We start from the raw sequence: 18732 nt of genomic DNA on the forward strand, positions 1-18732 counted from the left end.
GGCTGGGGGGTGGGCCAGTTGGGGCTTGCTGGAGAGAGAGGAGGTTGGCTGGGAAGAATGTGCTGACTCGTTTGGCCCAAGATGAATGCGCTTGTCATGTTAGCATTACTAGAGATGGAAAGGTGGTCTGTGGCTATGCTCAGCCCAACACCTGGGCCGGCTAGCGTGCCAGTGGAGGGATACAAGGGGGAGTTGCAGAGCTGTCATTTGAGGGTTTTCGTCCCATTCGCTCGTGTCAGGAAGTGGAAGGGAGAGCGCTGTAATAGTTTAGCCCTGTGTGCTAATGCCTTGAATTATCGGCTCTATAAACTGACATTGGTCTCAGTCTGGTGGTTTCCTTTAGGTTGGAACTTCATTTTGAGGGGGAGTCTTGGAATGTTGTTTTCCTTTGAAATGCCTGTCCTTTGGCGATTCCCAGACAGGAAGTGAAACATTAATTTTCTTCATATAATATGTCAAAAAAAAAAAAATCCCTAGACATAGAGGCCCTTTGAGTCTTTTTTAAATGAAACATACCACCTGATCCCTCACCTCATTATACCTCGGAGCAAATTTGTCATGTACCTGCCTGTAAATCTCCACCACCAATGAATTACTGCACCCGCTGTGGCAGATTCAATCAACTCCCTAGCACCCCTCTCTATCCGGCTCATTCTGGAAAGTTCTGTTACTGTAGTGTGGCCTCGGGAGCTGCGGTCTGGCCGCCCAAGTCATCAGGTGGTGCAGCGCAGTGGCACGCATCTCAAAGCAAAGCACCACATGCCTGAGCAGAGGCTCATTCTGATTGGTTGATACCAGTCAGGTGACGATGGTTACAACAGACTAATTAGCACACATTGCTGAAGACTTGATCTGTTAGGGTAAGCTACATTCTTAGCTTTTACCCCATAACTCCACACCAGAATATGCTAACTAAAGCAAAAAACTTCAGAGTGTGGATATGTAAGATCTCCCTTCTCTAAAGGAAAACAAACATGTCAGCATTATTTCATACTGAGTTGCAAATAACCTGCACAGCATCCGGCATTTTAATGAATCCAAACTGTACCAGTCACTAGCTGGAATTGCACAAGGCTCCAATCTTGTGTTTTGAATGAACATACTAATAAAATAACATTTGTCCAAAGTGAGCTAAATTATATAATACTAGACTCTATTGAGGGAGCCACATGTGCCTCAGTATACCAGTTACAGGGTGACAGGATCGCGTGACGCTATCTCAGCCACTTAATGCCATCTGGTGGCCACACTATCATAGGACCAGCAGAAAGCTCTGAGGCCTTAACCCTGACGCCTGTCTCTCTCCACTCCAACAATAATGTGTTGCGCGGGTGAGACAGGAAATGTGTTATTGCGTGTGTGCCTCTCTGAGAAGGGCGGGTGGACTCCCGGAGTCTCACTCTTGTGTTGTTGTCTGCAGGTTTCCGAGCAGGAGATGGATGATGTTATTGCGCGCTCCACACACAGAGACAGCCTGAGCAAGGACAGCCACTCATCACACACACTCGGTAGGTCCAGCCCAGCAGTGGCTCACAGCATACAGGCCATTTCCACAATACCGCCGTGCCCAATAAGAATTGTCTTCAGAAGAAATTTCACTGTAATGTCAATCAGACATGGTTATTATTAATTGATTGATTTGGTTTTGACCATGGTCAATACATGTGTACAGAGTGTGATTTGTGTTTTCACTTCGTGGCCTTGATTCTACATGTGTTTTCGTGTGTACACCCAGGTCTCCCATCAAAGAGCCCATCACCGACCGTCAAAGCCAAGCAGGTAGAGGGCAACCTTAGCTGGACTATGAAGAGATTCCTGGAGCCAGCTAGCAGGGTAAACACACAAACACACACCCACACACACACACAAAAACACAAACACACTCATACTTATAGAGAGATGGCATTTTTGTGTACTCTCACATGTTTTCTGTACTTGCACACATATAGACAAAAACACACACTTACACAAGTTATCTCTTTCGCTATCAATTTTTATTGAAGAGATGCTCCACTTTTGCACACACTTACACAAATCTACACACACACACACACACACACACACACACACACACACACACACACACACACATATACCCACACATCCACACACAAACACTTGTGACCCTCAACACACCTCCTTTTGTCTTTATTTGAGAGGCGCTCAACCAGAGTGCCTAATTAATACAAACTACCCCTGAGTCCGAGCCCACACTCCCACACCGGTAATTGATTGGGGGTCAGAGGAAGGTTGAGGCAGCGGCTGTGACTGAGCTCTCCGCACTGCTAGCACTTCCTCTCCCCAACAAGCAACTTGCTCCCCTGTGCTCTGCCCCTTTTGGTTCCCATTGCTGGCAGCCATTTTGTCACAGAGTCCCCCCGAGGAGCTGCACCGTGGGTTTGATCATCTTTCTCTGTTTGTTTACGCTGCCTGCAGCAAGGGTCTTTGAGTTCAGAGGCTGAGCTGTCGCAGTACTTCTCCCAAGACATTCCCAGCCAGTCCTCGCTCTCCGAAACCATGGCGATGGGATCAAGCGACGACGACATGCTTCACCACCGTAGCTGCAGCACCTTACTGGATGAGTCAGGGGTGCAGCCCCTTGGTAAGAAACAAATAAATAATACATCTGTATTGTGAAAACACTCAAGTAAATCTTTTTTTTTAATGAATCATGGCCCTTGCACAAGACTGTCATGTTTTGAGATGGCATCAGTTGTCCCTTTGGACTTTTCAATAAAAATTACCAATCATCAGCCTCCTCCTATCAGATAATCTGTAGTTTCAGTTTCCTGCTCAGGATAATCTGGAATGTCAGCTCCTCCTCAGGATAATCTGGAATGTCAACCTTTAAACATTATACTTAAAAGACACCTCAGGATCGGCAAAAAACACATGTAAAAGCTTTATTTATTAATTTCTGATTGGACGAAAGGCATTCAATGAGTCATCGGGAGTGGCGATATCCCAGGACATCCCCTCTCTGGCGTTTTGCAGCTAGTAATCATTCCGCATATTGTATTGAATTATCCAACGGGAACATGCCATTCATTCAAATCGAGAGAGCAGCGATTTCATAGTCTGGCTTTCACCAGACCAAGCTTATTCTTTTAAGATTGAACATTAGTCTGAGGAGTCCGCTATGTATTTTCTACTGCACAAGAGGTGTGATCAACGGGCATAGTTCAAATGACTCTGTACGCAATTGGATTGGTCATTCACCAATCTGACCAACAAACCAGGTGAAGTTTGCAAAGCGACGCGAAAACTCCAGGCTGTCCCACTATCGTCATCGTTTTAAACCTGCGTGCCTGCGTGCCTGCGTGCCAGCGTGCCAGGTGGATAAGCCAGTTTGTGATTGGCCCACGCAAAAGTGTAACGGAAGCAGGAGAAACATTTTTACAGGTTTCCATACTGAGCTGCAGGGCGAAAAAAGAAACCGCCGTCAGATCAGGCTGGGTTCACTCAGCTTAGCGATTTCATACATCCCATTTGAGTAAGAAAATGGTGTAAATGAAGAGCATGTGAATGTTTAATTTTAATATGCGGTGAATAGACAAGTAAGCTGGCTATACAGGCTACTGCATGTGCAAGCACAAAGCCTCTCACTGAACATGACTCTCAAGTGTGTTATGTTGCTTGGCAATGGGGAACGGCATGATTAAGATTAGAACTATTTTTGTTAGTTCATTACTACATTTATTCATTCATGGTTCATGGAATCATGAAAATGATTGAAATCAAAAACAGATGATTGACATCCCTGTCTGTTCCGCCCCTTCCTGTAGGGTATAAGCCCAACGGGTCTGTGGGAGCGGAGGCCGTGTACGCCGAGGCCGCTGGGAAGGCGTGTGGACCAGTAGCGAGGCAGGCCAGTGTGGGCAGCAGCCCCAGCTCTGTCCGCAGCCCCCTGCTCCGCCAGCGGCGGGTCCTCTGCTATGAGGACGAGGCCAGCGACGATGATGCCGACCCTGAGGATGCCATGACGCCGATGGGACTGCCTCTCTACCGAAGGCCAGCGCACCGGGAGGCGGCAGCGGCAGGGGCGGCATCGGGGAGCACCGCAGACTTGCAGGCCCGGCTGCAGGAGGACGACTCGGGCATCGTGGTGGCGACGTCGTCGGTGGAGGTGGATGATGAGAGCCAGGACGGTGGAGGTGGCACGGTAGGCAACAGCTCTCTGGAGTCGGAGGATGGAGGTGCCGTACCGCCCGGAGCCGAGTCGCCCTTCATGCCCATACGCTGCTTCGACCATGACAGAGGAGGAGGAGGAGGAGGCGCAGGAGGAGCAACGAGCAACCTGGGTGTGAAGAAGGAGTCGTACCGCGACGGTCCCCCCGAGCCCAAGCGATCGCCCAAGCTGGAGCACAAGGCCGTCACGCGCGTCAAGAGCATGATGAGCATCGAATGCCCCAATCCCCCGCACCGCGCCAAGGGCGACGAGCCCGTCACCGTCACCCCGTCGCCAGCGTTGCCCGGCCACACGGGCACCCTGACCCGCTCGGCCTGCCGCGGCACCCACCACTGCCGGCGCGGCGAGCCCAGCGAGCTGGCGGGCATCTGCACCATCGAGACGGTGGTCCTGAGGAGGAGCGAGAGCGAGTCGTTTGGGCTGGACCTGGAGATCAAGTCGTCCCCTCTCAAGGTCATCATCACTGGCCTGAGGCCGGGCGGTGCCGCAGAGAGGGTATGCATGCTCCTATGTCTCTCCGTCCATCCGAGTGTCCGTCTGTCTGTCTGTTTGTCTGTCTCTCTGTCCATCCGTCTTTGTCTGTCTGTCTGTCAGTCTGTGGGAGTTTTCCAATATGTTCAGTCTCTCCATTTGTTTGTTGGTCTGTCTGTCTGTCTGTCTGTCTTTTCTTTTTTTCTTATCTGTCTGTGTTTACTGATTGGTCTTGTCTTGTCGACTTATCTCCCCATTTAACATTTAGACATTTAGTGATTGCCCATATAATGAGCTTAAATGTTGCATTTTATCTCGTGCACAGCAGATAATTAAAACAACTCTCTCTCTCTCTTTCTCTCTTTCTTAAACTCTATATCTCTGTGTCCAGGTCTGAAACACACATATGCATACACACACACACACACACACATACACACATAAACATATACACACTTTATTTCTCTTAGACAAACACACACACACACACACACAGTCTCTACAGACAATTGCAAAACACATTAAACTAAAAATAGTTAATCCCGCTGTGTCCTCTATAATGTTTCTTCTGTGTACTTGGATGGATTTGGATGTCCACAAATTGAGAAACCTTTGCACACCAGTAAAAAGCAATAAAAACATAACAGATTTACAAGTCGCGGTCCTTGTTAAAAAATAGAAGAAGCGGCATAAAATAGCGTGTGTGTGTGTGTGTGTGTGTGTGTGTGTGTGTGTGTTTAAGTGTACTTCCATGCCTCTGTTAGTGTGTGTGTGTGTGTGTGTGTGTGTGTGTGTGTGTTTAAGTGTACTTCCATGCCTCTGTTAGTGTGTGTGTGTGTGTGTGTGTGTGTGTGTGTGTTTAAGTGTACTTCCATGCCTCTGTTAGTGTGTGTGTGTGTGTGTGTGTGTGTGTGTGTTTAAGTGTACTTCCATGCCTCTGTTAGTGTGTGTGTGTGTGTGTGTGTGTGTTTAAGTGTACTTCCATGCCTCTGTTAGTGTGTGTGTGTGTGTGTCTAAGACATTGCTTCATCCTCAGTGGTTTTTCCAGGCAGGCTTGTTTTCCCTCTCCAATCTCTCTCCTTTCTGCGTCCTGCCAGGAATCCATGGGGAAGATGAGCGTGGGCGATGAGATCGTGGCGATCGGGGACACACTGGTCTGCTCCTCGTCCTATCAGGAGATCTGCGATCTGATGCACAACCTTCCCGTAACACTGACCTTAGAGATTCAGAAACCCGTTTCAGGTGAGCCCCCACCACAGCGCTGTGACAAAGACAGCAGTGGTTTGTGGTGGCACGATGGTGTGTCCTGACAGATCTTACTAATGGACTTTCCCCCTACTTTGTGTCATCCTATTGACCCTTTCAACAAGGTAAACAAAAACAATGCTTGAACGTTCTATTTGGGCCCCAATCTACTTCCTCTGCTTTAAGATAACATATGGAATGTTAAAAAGGAAGTCTTGTGGGGCCAACTGTGATGCTGATAATGGAACTCTCTTGAAAGGGTCCATAGATGCTGTTGGGTGGAAATGTCAAAACACTTATGGACATCTTAGGAACACATTTGTATCAGAGCTTCAGTTAGCTTTGTTTATAACCAGAATCTTAATCTGAAGGGTTCACTCACCACCTATGAAATACCTATAGAGAGCAGCTTTTAGAAGCTTCCATTTAAAAACGACCCCCACCCCCCACCCCCCTTCCAAGAGACTGCAGTGCTCCATCAATCTCTCCGTCAAATATCCCCTTACCCCCAGCTGTGTGTCACAAATAACCCCCGACCCCATAAAACACTCATCATCGAAACACCAATACGAACAGTCCCCTCACCAAGCCTAACTCCCACATTCTAGCTTCACTCCCAACTGCTGGTGGTCTTGGTTTTTGTTTTGTTCTTAATGTCCTTCTCACCACTGTATACTGTGAACAAACCTCCCCGAGCTGCACTTAAGAGACCAGTCTGTCTTTCCTCACGCTGCCTTAAGACGTAGGAGCACAGCAGCCTCTTTCTTACTGGCAGTACCCTTCTCCACCACAAAGGGAACTGCAAGCAGCGGGCTTTGTATCCATGGTGACTATTGATTCACTTATTACCTTAGACAGTAGATTTGTAGGAGTAGGTCGACGGTTCCCACTGCACACTAGCTTCTCTTTTATGTCCTCCTCGTACTTTGTCCAGCTCAGCTCGAGTCTTTGTTGCTGTGAGTAGTGTCTGAGCAGTGGCCACTGCGTAGTTCAGCAGAGAAACAACAGTCATTTTAAATGTTCTTTACTTGATTATTTAAACATTCAAGTTGCATACTATGCAATTAATATTTTAGAGGCTATTAATCCTGAATCATTCTATTAATCATTAAATCATTAGAAGGGCTTTTCTCCCCCACCCTCTGACAGTTAATCCAGTTACTGTTGGTGATTTTGTCCCAAATGGCCACAAACTGAAAACCGCGCTATGCGTAATTTGTAACGGTGGTAAATATTATCCTCTCTTTTGGCTGGCTTGATGAGAAAGTTGACACAGGCATTATTGCTAGGCAGTGATTGATATGAGCAGAGAGTTACCACCACTCCCATCGCAGCCTTGCCATTTGTAATCATTAGTCATGTCAAGTCTTGGGCAATTACTGAAAGAACTACTCACAGCAATAACAGCAGTAGATTTAAGACTAGAAAAAAGCCTGGTAGCGCTGCCTGTACTTGTTTGTCCCTGCATGTTTGTCTGTTTTGAGCGTTTTCATGTGTAGCTTATATGTATGCATGCTATACCAGTATGCATACATTGTCCATCATGTCATACACATGCACACACATATGGTACCTCAATATGTGTGGGACTCTTAGAGAGTGTGCCTACCGACACTATGCAACTTGAGCTTATTCATAATCCAAAGACCATGTATGAAATATCATTTGACACTGTGGATAATAGCTTTGGATTATGTAAGAATTGGAAATGGTCTATTTCACCTTGACGTCAAGCTGAACTCTTGATGTGTACATGGCATTTACTGAAGTCTGCAGCAGTTTTCCCAGTTACCTGATATTCACATAGGAGGTGAATTACACTAGGCAGACAGTATAATGGTCTAAGCAGGACTCCTCAGTGCAGTGGACTGTAGTATTTGTCATTGAGACAATAACAAATCCAGCCCTGTTTGGATGAGAAGAGGTATCGGGTAAGGCGGGTGTAATGTGCAATGGTTTTCATTTAGAAGATGGATTAGAGATTGGTGTGAATTTATAAAACAGACGCCTTGTGTTAACTTTGACCTTCTATGTGGTGTTGCATTTAAGTAACAGCTCATATTAATGGACATCCATTAAAATCGTGCTATACTACTTCTCTAACTCAGCCTGCCGTTTTATTGCAGTGCAAGACACATATGAGAAATGTGGACCTATTTCCTGTGTATTCAGATTCTCATCCTAGTCTCCAATTCCAACAGCTGTAGATCGACTTTCCTGCCTGATGATGTCATCAAGCTGTGATGGACCTTCCAGAATTCCAGATTCCTGGAGAACTAGTTTGGAGGAAAATGGCTGCCTGGAAGACAAGAGCATACCAACTCAGGAGCGCACCTCCTCCGACCAAAACTCCAAGGAGCGCCTAAACAACCACAGCAGCGATGTGCCCGTCACCGACATCGACGACTTTATCACCGAGCTCTCCAAGCAGGAGCAACAGGACAACTCAATGGGCGCACATCAGGCAGGAAGCCCAGAAACCACCACAGACCCCACCGGCAGCACCACGCAGCAGAGAGAGGACGAGGAGAGAGGCTCCAAGGGTCAGCCTCAGGCCCCAGCACGGCCCAGCCTCTTGGAGTTCTCCACACTCGACTCAGGAACCCGTGGTGGCCTGCTGCCGGCAGGTAAGACGTTCTTGAACAGCTACTCGCGGAACTTCAGCCACCTGACGGAGACAGAGGCGGCTCCGTCCGAGACCAACGGTGAGAAGCCCGAGTCTGGGCCCGGGCCGGAACCCAAGCGCATGTACGGCTCGGTGGAGGACAGTGACTCGGAGAGCGACTCCACCACTGAAAAGACTGTTCAGGAAAACACGAAAGACCCGGACCATATCACGGGCACTGGTGCTTGCCCCCAAGACACTGACGAGGAGGAGGAAGAGGTGGAAATCTGCTACGATGCTCCCATAAGGACAGAGCAGAATCAGTCGAACATCAACGGGCCTCTCTCTCCTCCACCTTATACTCCACCACCCCCTCCTCAGGACGACTCCGTAAAAAACACAGAGCCCTTGCCAGCCTCAGATACTCTCCATAAAGCTGAGTTTGAACAGGCAACTTCCAGCCCTTCGCTCCCTGGATCTCCAAGTGCCCAGTTCACCCAGTTTTCAGGCAGCTTAGCTGTTAATGGCAAAAGCCAGAACATTTTGGCCAAACCAGACCCAGAATGCACCTCTGCTGGGACGACTGTGCCCACGTCTGATGCCGATGCTGTCAACGGCACGTCGGAGGCTAATGAAAAGATTTTGGCACCTGTCAAAACGGGCCAGTCGGGCATCACTAGCACCCCTGTCACTCAGAACCACATCACCCCACGCAGTCAGCAGAGGACAGCAAGGTTGCTGGCAAGCTCCCCACAGAGTTCGGAGAGAGTGCGCAGCACCTCACCGACGCCCGCTTCCAACGGAGCTGAGTCGAAGGCGCCCAACAGCAATGATGCCAAATCAGGTGGAAAAGCATCAGTACTGACAGCGAAAGAGAAAGAGAAAGGTCAGACAAGTCAGAGCGAGTCAAGGACGACTCTTACACAAAATAACTCCTCTGCTCACTCACCAAGAAGTCCTGGAGTGAAGGAACATCCTCAGGCCAACTGTAAGTTAAAGCCCCAAGATAATAAAACTCTAAAGTCGCAGAGCAACCCCCCCAAATTGAAAGGCCTGACCATAAAGAGTAAAAGCAAAGCACAGAACAGTGACCAGTCCCTCACCAAACCTGCACGTTCTGAAAGTCCAGTGCAGAGAAAAAGCAGCCCTTCCCCACTCCAGTCCCCCAAAGTCCAGGTCAAAAGAGTCGTCTCTGTTGGCAGCCCACGAATAACCAGGACCTCAGAGAAGGGTAGCGTTTCTTCCTCGGGTCGACTGTGTGAAAGAACTCAGGAGAAGAACACGTGTAGCGCTGCAGGAACAAATGCATCTTCTGTGCAGGCTAATGCAGCAAGCAGTTCGAAAGAGACTAGTATTGTCCAACAGGCGGCAACATTATCTCAGGAACCTTCGAAGCAGAACGATAAGGACAAGTCGGACGCATCGACCACTCAGAGGACGTTCATCGAGGTGCGTCTCTCGTCATCCTCCCCCACGTCATCCTCCACACCCCTCCTCGCACGCAAACAAACTGTGAACCCATCCACCTCCAGCCCAGTCCCAGAAAGCAAGGTGACAGCTGGGGCCCTGATCTCAAGTCATTTAAAATCCGAGGCTCAGCCGAATCGGTCAAGAACACCGAGCCCCAAATGTAATAATAATTCACCCCAAACATTTACAGCTGTTAGCTTTGCGGAAACTGTTGACAAAAGCCCTAGCACCTTGAGCAATGGGTCAGGGGATCACAGCCTCAGAATGGCCAGTCTTCTGGATGCTGGCGATCACCTGAGGTCAAACAGGTCCAAACTGTACCTGAAAGCAATGGATCGCAGAAGTTACTCCACAGATATTGGAGGTCTGGCTGACCCCAACCCATTCTCTGTGCGCCAGAGGATCAAGTCCTTTGAGAACCTGGTCAGTTTTGACAAGGCAGTGGTCCGCTGTATTGATGTTCCGTACTACACCGCCAAGCCCCAGCTCAACCGGACGCTGTCGGGTTGTGTGGGCTCGGCCAATGGTAACGGTCCAATGGACTGTTCCCGCTCGCTAAGACGGAGTCTCAGCTCGTACGCAGACGATCCTGTCTCGCCGCCCCCGTCACCCCAACTGCGCAAGGTCACGACCTCAGATTCTCGGGCCTCCGGCTGTGGCATGGGCCCGGTTCTGGAGGAACCCAAAGCGGACCGCTGCTCTCTAGCACCCCCCGTGCTGAGGCAGCGTAACTCCCGGGGCCCTGCCGGCCTGTCTCGCTCCAGGCTGAGGGAGCTGCGTGCCCTGAGTATGCCTGAGCTCGACAAGCTCTGCACCGAGGATTTCTCCTCTTCCTCCTCCTCGTCATCCTCATCTGGCGAGGCAGCCAGTAGTGTCACCTTCAAGACCGAGCTGGAGGTGCGACCACGCAAACCCGCGGATCTGTCCTCCGAGGGTCTGCCGTACACGCTGGTGACCTCCAGGGTGAGCAGGAGTGAAGGCGGCCTGCAGGGGCCAGCACTGGATGAGAACCACTACCAAGTGCCCAGAGCTAATGGACAGACGTCAGCCTTTCCCAGCTGGTCCGTCAGGTAAGAACCAGCATGATAAAAGCCATCTCTGTGTGACTGTAACTCAATAGTACGTGAGAGGGGAAAGTAAGTGGCTGTGGAGTTTGCGAGCAGTGGGATGTTCCTGTTCCCCTCTAAGTGGATCCATCAATTCCACACCCAGCGTGAAAATACTGGTGTTGTGTGTCAGCCTTAAACGTGCTCTCCGGTATAATGTCTCTCTTTGTAGCATGCAGACGGGGGTAGATTGTATCTGAAGGAATAGCGGGGCTTGTTATTTCTGACGGAGCTATGCGATGCCGCGGCCAAAACCAATGATGCGTGTCTGTTTGGCAGCCTCGGCGAGCTGTCGGCGGCCTCCCTGGAGCAGAGCAAGCTACGGGACGTGCTCGCCTCCCTGCGAGCGAAAGTGGACACGGTGACCCTCATCGACGACACCAAGGCCCAGGCAGAGGTACTGAACTGATCTGGAGTCAGTGCTATTTCTCATTTCCCCTGACACTTTTCCTTTCTCATACTGTAGGACACCTGCAGCCCTCAGTGAACATATGAGTCGTACCTATTCTCCTTCTATTCTTTACTTCCCTGCATCCTGAATTATGCTTTTACTGTCAGGGTGATCAAAAGCTTTCATATAGCGAGGTCTTTGAAGTCTGAAGTGCAATCTTATTTGTTCCTCTCAACTGTCTCCTTGTGCGTGTGTGTGTGTGTGTGTGTGTGTGCGTGTGTCTGTAATAGTAGAGACAGCTAGATGCAGAATGTGTGAGCGCTTTTCAAGACACACAAACCATTAGAATACAACTTGTATTTTTTATCTGACATTGAAATAGGTGTTCATTATTCATTAGAACTGACTAACACCAGAATAAGCATCTTTAGCCCATGAAAGTCTCTGCCTTCTCTGCCTTCACTGTGGGTAGTGTGAGGTCACTGACATCTCTCTCATCCCTTGTAGATCAAAGAGGATGTTTACTTTGTCGTGCTTACCAAGGAGGAGGGATCTGGCCTAGGATTCAGTATCGCTGGAGGCATCGACCTGGAACAGAAATCAGTGACAGTAAGTGGGATGACTTGTTTTTGCCTATACAGTACCTACCAAATGGGCATGTGATGAACCAAGCCTATCTTTGACAGATATTTAAATAATGACTTTCTGAATGTGTCCTGAATCTTCCTTCATTTTCCTAAAGTGCTTTACTCTCAGGAAAGCAATTGTGTTATCCTGAACATCAAACACCCACCCACCCGCGCGCGCACACACACACACACACACACACACACACACACACGTACCTGCATAATGTTGCATGAGTAACACTCTCTGTTGCCCCCTAGTGCTGAATATATGAAGTACACATGATATCTTCACACTGCACTAATTGATCAAGATTCTGAGTGGCTTATTTCAGAGACCTTTAAAGGCACTTTCTCCACCTTTCTTCTGGATAGGTCCATCGCGTTTTCACCAGGGGTGCCGCCGGTTTGGAAGGTACCATCCACCGTGGGGACGCCATCCTGTCCATAAACGGCACCAGCCTGAGAGGACTGACGCACGGCGATGCCCTTTCCTGTCTGCACCAGACCAGGCTCCCCAGACAGGCCCTGGTGGTCATCCAGCGGGGGAAGGACAGCGAGCCGCCATCCCCCAGACACGAACCCGGCCTACACGCTGTGCACTCCTCACCTCTGACCTGCAGGGACCACAGCAGGGCAACAGGCGCAGGTGATTAGCACGCTAGCATATTCTGCTATTCAATGTTTCACAGTGCTATAGCCGTTCTATTGATAGATCTACACTTACAGATCTCACAAAAGATCATGTTATTTCAGTGTTCTATTAGTTTGTTGAGACTGAAATGTCCCTCTGTATGTGCCGTAGTGGTGGAGGTGGGGGCAGACGGGGTGCTTAGCGTGGAGCTGCAGAAGACCTCTGCTGGCCTTGGCTTCAGTCTAGATGGAGGCAAGGCCTCCGCCCATGGTGACAGACCACTCAACATCAAGCGTGTCTTTAAAGGTAACGTCAAATAGAAATCTATGAATTGTGTACGTATACATACGCACTCAGTATAAAATCCTTCTCTTTCCGAGTATAGAGTACATGGAGAGACAATAGTTAAATGCAAACGCAGTATTTCCTCGTGGAGGTCAGCTCAATATGAAAGCAAGGTTGTAACCCAAAACTCAAAAACAACGTGTCAATTTAGTAACGTCACACTGCATCGGAAGTGGTGGCCGTGGACGGTGCCGAGGGCTCCTCTGGTGGGAGAGACGTGTGCCCTGCAGCTCACCGATCAGTTTTCAGGGGTGACAGTCAGCGGCACACAACAAGGTCAGCTAAGCAGATTAGGCTGGATTGCCCTGAAGGTTCGCACCCTCCACACACACACACACACACACACACACACACACACCTGTGACTCCACAGAGTCTGTGGCAAGGGCACAGTCACACAGGGGTAACAGCAGCAGTCGCCGATTTCGACAGCAACCCAGTGCCTTGCATGGATCAGCGGTGTTTCCATGAAGTCTGTGAATTCCGTGAATTAATCAGACTACAATGCAATTATATATTAAATATGTACATTTGTGAATACTTTATAAAAAGAGTCAAACAACTGACATTATTTATCAGTCATCCACTGACTTTGCTGAGGAGGTTGTGAGGAGGTTGTGAATAGCGCTTAGGACCCGTTTACAGTTCCGTGGAATCACAATGACTTGCTTTTTTAGCAGTATCTTCCCTTGTGTAATTAATAATATTTACCTACCAATGATCAACATAAAACAAAAATAGCTCAATAATTAACACTAACCAGTCAGGAATACAGTCCATTGGTGTCATCCGGTTGGTATTACAAGTGCCATATCAAATCCCCTTGTATACATACTCTGACTGACATTCTCCTTTCTCCCCCACAGGTGGCGCAGCTGAGCAGTCCAGGGTCATAGACGTCGGGGACGAGGTGCTGGCCATCAACGGCAGGTCCCTGCAGGGCCTGATGCACTATGATGCTTGGAACATCATCAAGACAGTGTCCGAGGGCCCCGTGCAGCTGGTCATTAGGAAGCCCCGGACCTCCGTATGACCAAGTTTGGCCGCACCGCATGTCTGATTCTCCTGAGTAGATTTTGGAGTGCCAAATTGGAGACAAGAGGACAAACTGGTTGTGTGTGTGCGTGCATGTGTGTGAGTGTGTACAGTGTGTGTAAATACAACAGGACTTCAGTTTTATCTTTTGATACTTCACTTTTCTACAGTTGTAATTTTTTTGTCCATGAGAGAAAACCTTCCCAGACAGAGACAGTGGGCAGCCACCCCAAACTGAAGTTATTGACCATTTGATATTTATTAGCGCACACCCACAAATCCAACAGACTTTCCCTCTCCCTCTCTCTCTCTCTCTGAAGTGTCCTCCTCACCGCAGTCAGGGTCTGACTCTTTGCCTCTAAGCAGTGTCTCAATAGCAGACAGAGCCGTAAATCACCTGCTGTGTGACCGGACCGGAAGACAGACGTATTGTGTTTCGTCTTAACCGACTGTGTAACTGTGTCTTCAGACTGCCTCTTCAGTCTTCCTCGCAGTGGCCACCTCTGGTCCTGTTGAACAGACCAAAAGAGTTTTCCACTGAGCGCACAGTGGCTTCAGGGCCATATACAGTACTGTTTTTTATTTTACATTTCAGAGTCCCTTAACCTACAGTGGTCACTTTTTGTTATATGTATTTTACTATAGAACTGGTTGCTACTGCGGGGAAAAAAATAGGATTGCAAATAAGATTTGTGAGGAATTGCTATTTTCCCTCTCTTGGCACCACTGTTTTTGACTGCTTTTTGGCCTGGCCTGTTTGGATGGGAGCAACCTGGAGGCAACCTGACAGCAGCCTCACTGACAGGAGGAAGAAACAGGGACAGTGATTCATGTGTGAAATAGTTCATGCCATTCTCTGCCTGGACTTTGCCATGCTGATTTGGAGGCCATCAGGTCTATTCAAACCTCCTGTGCTATTCAAGCCGTCAAGGTTCAAAATAGCAGCCCATAGCTTGTGAAGCTATTAGCCGCCACGCAGCATTCAACAATAAGAGTAAATGCAATTCGCAAGATTTGCAATTGAGGTGGGGGGGGGGGGGTGTGATTGCAAAGAATCCGACCATTTGTGTGAACTTCCCCTTTAGGATTTAATACTGCACCAGTGCTGTGGTGATCTTGTACTTGAACTGTGTATGTGTAAATATTATGGTCCCATTTGATGATGAATTAAATTAATTATCTGGGCTTGTGAGCATCACTGCTTTTATGACAGTGTGTGAAAAAGTAAGCTATCATGAATTCAAAATTATACTGTGCGTCTAAGACTTGGAGCTTGACTATGCTGTTGTGAATCATTAAATCCTTTTTGAATGCAGCAAAATTTTAGCCTCCGATTTTATGATTCTTCCTGCAAGGTTCCAGTGTGAGCACTAAAGAAAAGTTATAACTATAAAAACAAACTTTAGTAATTAGTAAAGAGAATTAATGCATTCATAAGGTTAAACAAATTAAAGGCAATACTCTCAAAAGTGGATAGGAACATTAAATGAAGTGCATTGTGCTATTCCCAAGAAAACCATAAGAACATAGAGGAGAGTGATGACTCACAACAAATAGTAGAAATCATAACAAAGAAATGATAATTGTGTTTAAAATAAATTAAATTAAATTAAAACATCATACATTTGCTTTGCAGTCATATGGGTAATAAACCTACACATTGTAGAGATTAGCTTCATTTTCCGCAGTGCTATTAGATAGGCAGTTAAGTTCATTCAACCATAGGATCAGTTATTGAAAGCATGATGACAGTATTAATATATACAGAAAATTCACAGGTGAGTAATTTTAAAGTGCCGTCCAGCATAATATTGAGCCAGAATGGTAGGGGTATAACCTTGATCACAAGCAATAGTGAGTCTGACATGTGTAGCCCAGCTTTAGACCATCAGCATTATACTCTTTTCCACACACAGCCTTGATGCTTTTGTTATATGATGAAAACACCCCTCTCACAGTATCTAATTGTGTAAGAACATGTATACAGGCCAAATAAATAGCCAGAAAAGCTATTTTTAGCCAAACAACTACATTGTGAAATTGGCATCAGATATTGTCAAGACATGGTAAAATATTAACATCTTTGTCATTGAATAATAATGAACTATTTGGTAACACTTTATTTGAAGAGATGTGCATAAATCATTAAAGGCCTGCTGTGTCTTGTACAACCATTAAAACAACAGTTATACATTAATTAGTTTTTCCTGCTGGAATTGTTTCTGCTTTTTGATGCATTTGAATTCTCAAGTAGGCATTGTGTAATGCAATATGTTTTAATTATAGCCCATTTTTAATAATCACAACAATCCTATACTTTTTTTCATAAGTATAGTATAGGTTCAGATATTAATTAGAGAACTTCCATAACTTCACACCAGATCCACAAAAATTAATTGAAATATTATGGGATTTAACAACATTTACAATGGCAAAATGTCAAACCCGTATGGGGGCATTGCTGTGGCCAAATGCTATTAATGTCAACTGCTTGGCTGAACACTTACCAACACTGAAAAGGTCACATTTGAGTTCCTTTCCACGTCTGCACTGCAAATCATAGCACAATCACCTAAGCCAGAGGTCTACAGAAGAAGCTATGCAGAAGGCCGTGAATTATCAGAACACATGATACATCATGGGTACAACAGGCCACAGTGTAAACTCACTTCACACCAAAGATTCGTGACGAGACGAAACCGTTGCAGAAAGGAGTTGCAGCGGTGTGAATTAAATGTTGCACGTCGTTGCCAGCTGTTGCAAGCCATCGCAAAGCATTCACCATGTCTAGTCGCAGTTGCAAGGTTTTAGAACGTTGCAGCAAGTTAGGCCTACTGGTTTAAAGATGTTGCAGCTCTTCTCGTCGCGAATCTTTGGTGTGAACTGGACTTTACACCGTATGTAAGATTGTGGCCAAAACTGGTACTGCAATCACTTTCAAATTACTGTAGAGAGGTGTATCCAGTCCCGGCGGCATGGGGGGGCTTTGGGGGGCCAGGCCCGTCCTGGAAGTCATCTGTGCCCGCCCTGGACGAGTATGGTTGCTCCAACCAACCCTAATCCCATAGATTGATTTTGAACACTTATTAAATGTAGGCCTAGCCTATACGTTTGTCAGTCTAGCAAGCAAATAAAACTGGTCAAATCTGTATTATTCTGTAGCTAATCAATCAGGAACATTAGGTAAGCCCATCACCTAAATGGAGAGGAGGTTACGTGGCGCAGTCTACTTCACTTCTGCACTAACCCCTGTCATCCGATGACAAATATAGATTATCGGCTCGCAGGTAGGCTATATCTCATATCGTAGTTAGTAGAAGTATGCCTAGTAGTTTCTGGGTTTGTTTGATAGCGTTAACCTTTACAGTTTTTTTCTTCTGACCTAGTTGGAGAACAGGGAGCTTACCACTCCAGGGCCGAAGTTATCCGTAACTTCGGGGCTAACTCCCTAACACTCTATCTGAAAGTGGTTAGCAAATGAACGAGGATTTTGGTTTTATCTGCGGATTTATTTTTGCATTTTTTTTTTATATGACTAGCTCCAGTCTCAACTGCACCATTTTACAACAATTGGATCTACATTTTCATATTGGAATGTTTTGTCAAGTGTAAGCTTAAACTACCGTGATCAATTTAAGTTCCAGTGCCCCCCCTGGAAAGGTGTAATGCCCGTCCGTGAATTTGTGTCTGCCGCCGGGTCTGGGTGTATCCCCTCCCCCTCTCCCCTGACTAGCAGAACTGGCACCCTGGATTCGGAACACTACTGACTTTGTGATTAGTAGATAGGTGGAGGGTGGCGCATCAGGCCAAAACACAACATGACAACATCAACATCAGTTGAGGGCTGCAACTTCACTTTTTAAAGGGACACCAGGCAACGTTTTTGTGTTAATAAATAATAAAATAAGATAAATAATCTGGAGGTGTAGTGCCTTTGAACATACATACGGTTCCTTTAAGAGTCAATTCAGTCATTACTGTAAAGCTGATTATAGATAGGCATTTTTCATGTTGTGTATTAGTGGTCAAATACATTGGACTACTTGTGCACAATACATAGCAATGTGTTCAAGTTCAACAAACAGCTCGACTTGGCCTAAAAACAGGCCCCCATGGCGAGACAATGCTCAGTGAGTGGAGATATGCTCAAAACTGGCCTTATAGTTTTCCAGCTCCTGGCTTTCCTTGAAGCATTCCGCTCTCACTGCTGTAATGACAAGCCCTACAATGACACGAAAAACAGTGGCCCACACACACACACACATACACACACACAGGCCTGACTGCTGTCAGCTGCCTACGGACGGAGCGCTGCGGGGTGAGGCTTTTGCGGAGAGTGCCGATGGCAGGACTTATTAGCATTGGCTGAGTCACTCAGGCTGAAGGAGTAGTGACACTTCAACCCCCCGTAATCACCGCAGATGCCAACAAGTGGAGCCACTGCAACTAAATATTTACTAACCGGGGACGTGAAGGGAGCGATGATGTACGCTATGCTGGGATGTAAAGGACATAGCCACACTCCACTAGCAATAGCAAAAATGTCAGAAATGACAGCAATAGGCAAATAATTTCTTTAAAAAGAAAGTTAGTACAAGTAAGGCAAGCTTTGTATG

The 18732-nt window shown here is 47.1% G+C and overlaps 1 protein-coding gene across 1 annotated transcript in view; it reads left to right on the forward strand.

The window, feature by feature from the left end:
• Positions 1–15150, forward strand: part of pdzd2 (PDZ domain containing 2) — an 81913-nt gene extending 66763 nt beyond the window's left edge. The window contains 11 exon segments of the mRNA XM_048243232.1: positions 1421–1508; positions 1736–1833; positions 2437–2602; positions 3786–4684; positions 5758–5902; positions 8107–11050; positions 11366–11483; positions 11985–12086; positions 12479–12752; positions 12909–13043; positions 13948–15150. Coding sequence (XP_048099189.1) covers positions 1421–1508; positions 1736–1833; positions 2437–2602; positions 3786–4684; positions 5758–5902; positions 8107–11050; positions 11366–11483; positions 11985–12086; positions 12479–12752; positions 12909–13043; positions 13948–14114 — 5136 coding nt within the window. The 3' untranslated portion in view covers positions 14115–15150.
• Positions 15151–18732: the final 3582 nt, after the last annotated feature.

The sequence above is a fragment of the Alosa alosa genome, chromosome 5 (assembly GCF_017589495.1).
Source record: "Alosa alosa isolate M-15738 ecotype Scorff River chromosome 5, AALO_Geno_1.1, whole genome shotgun sequence".
Classification (NCBI taxonomy): domain Eukaryota; kingdom Metazoa; phylum Chordata; class Actinopteri; order Clupeiformes; family Clupeidae; genus Alosa; species Alosa alosa.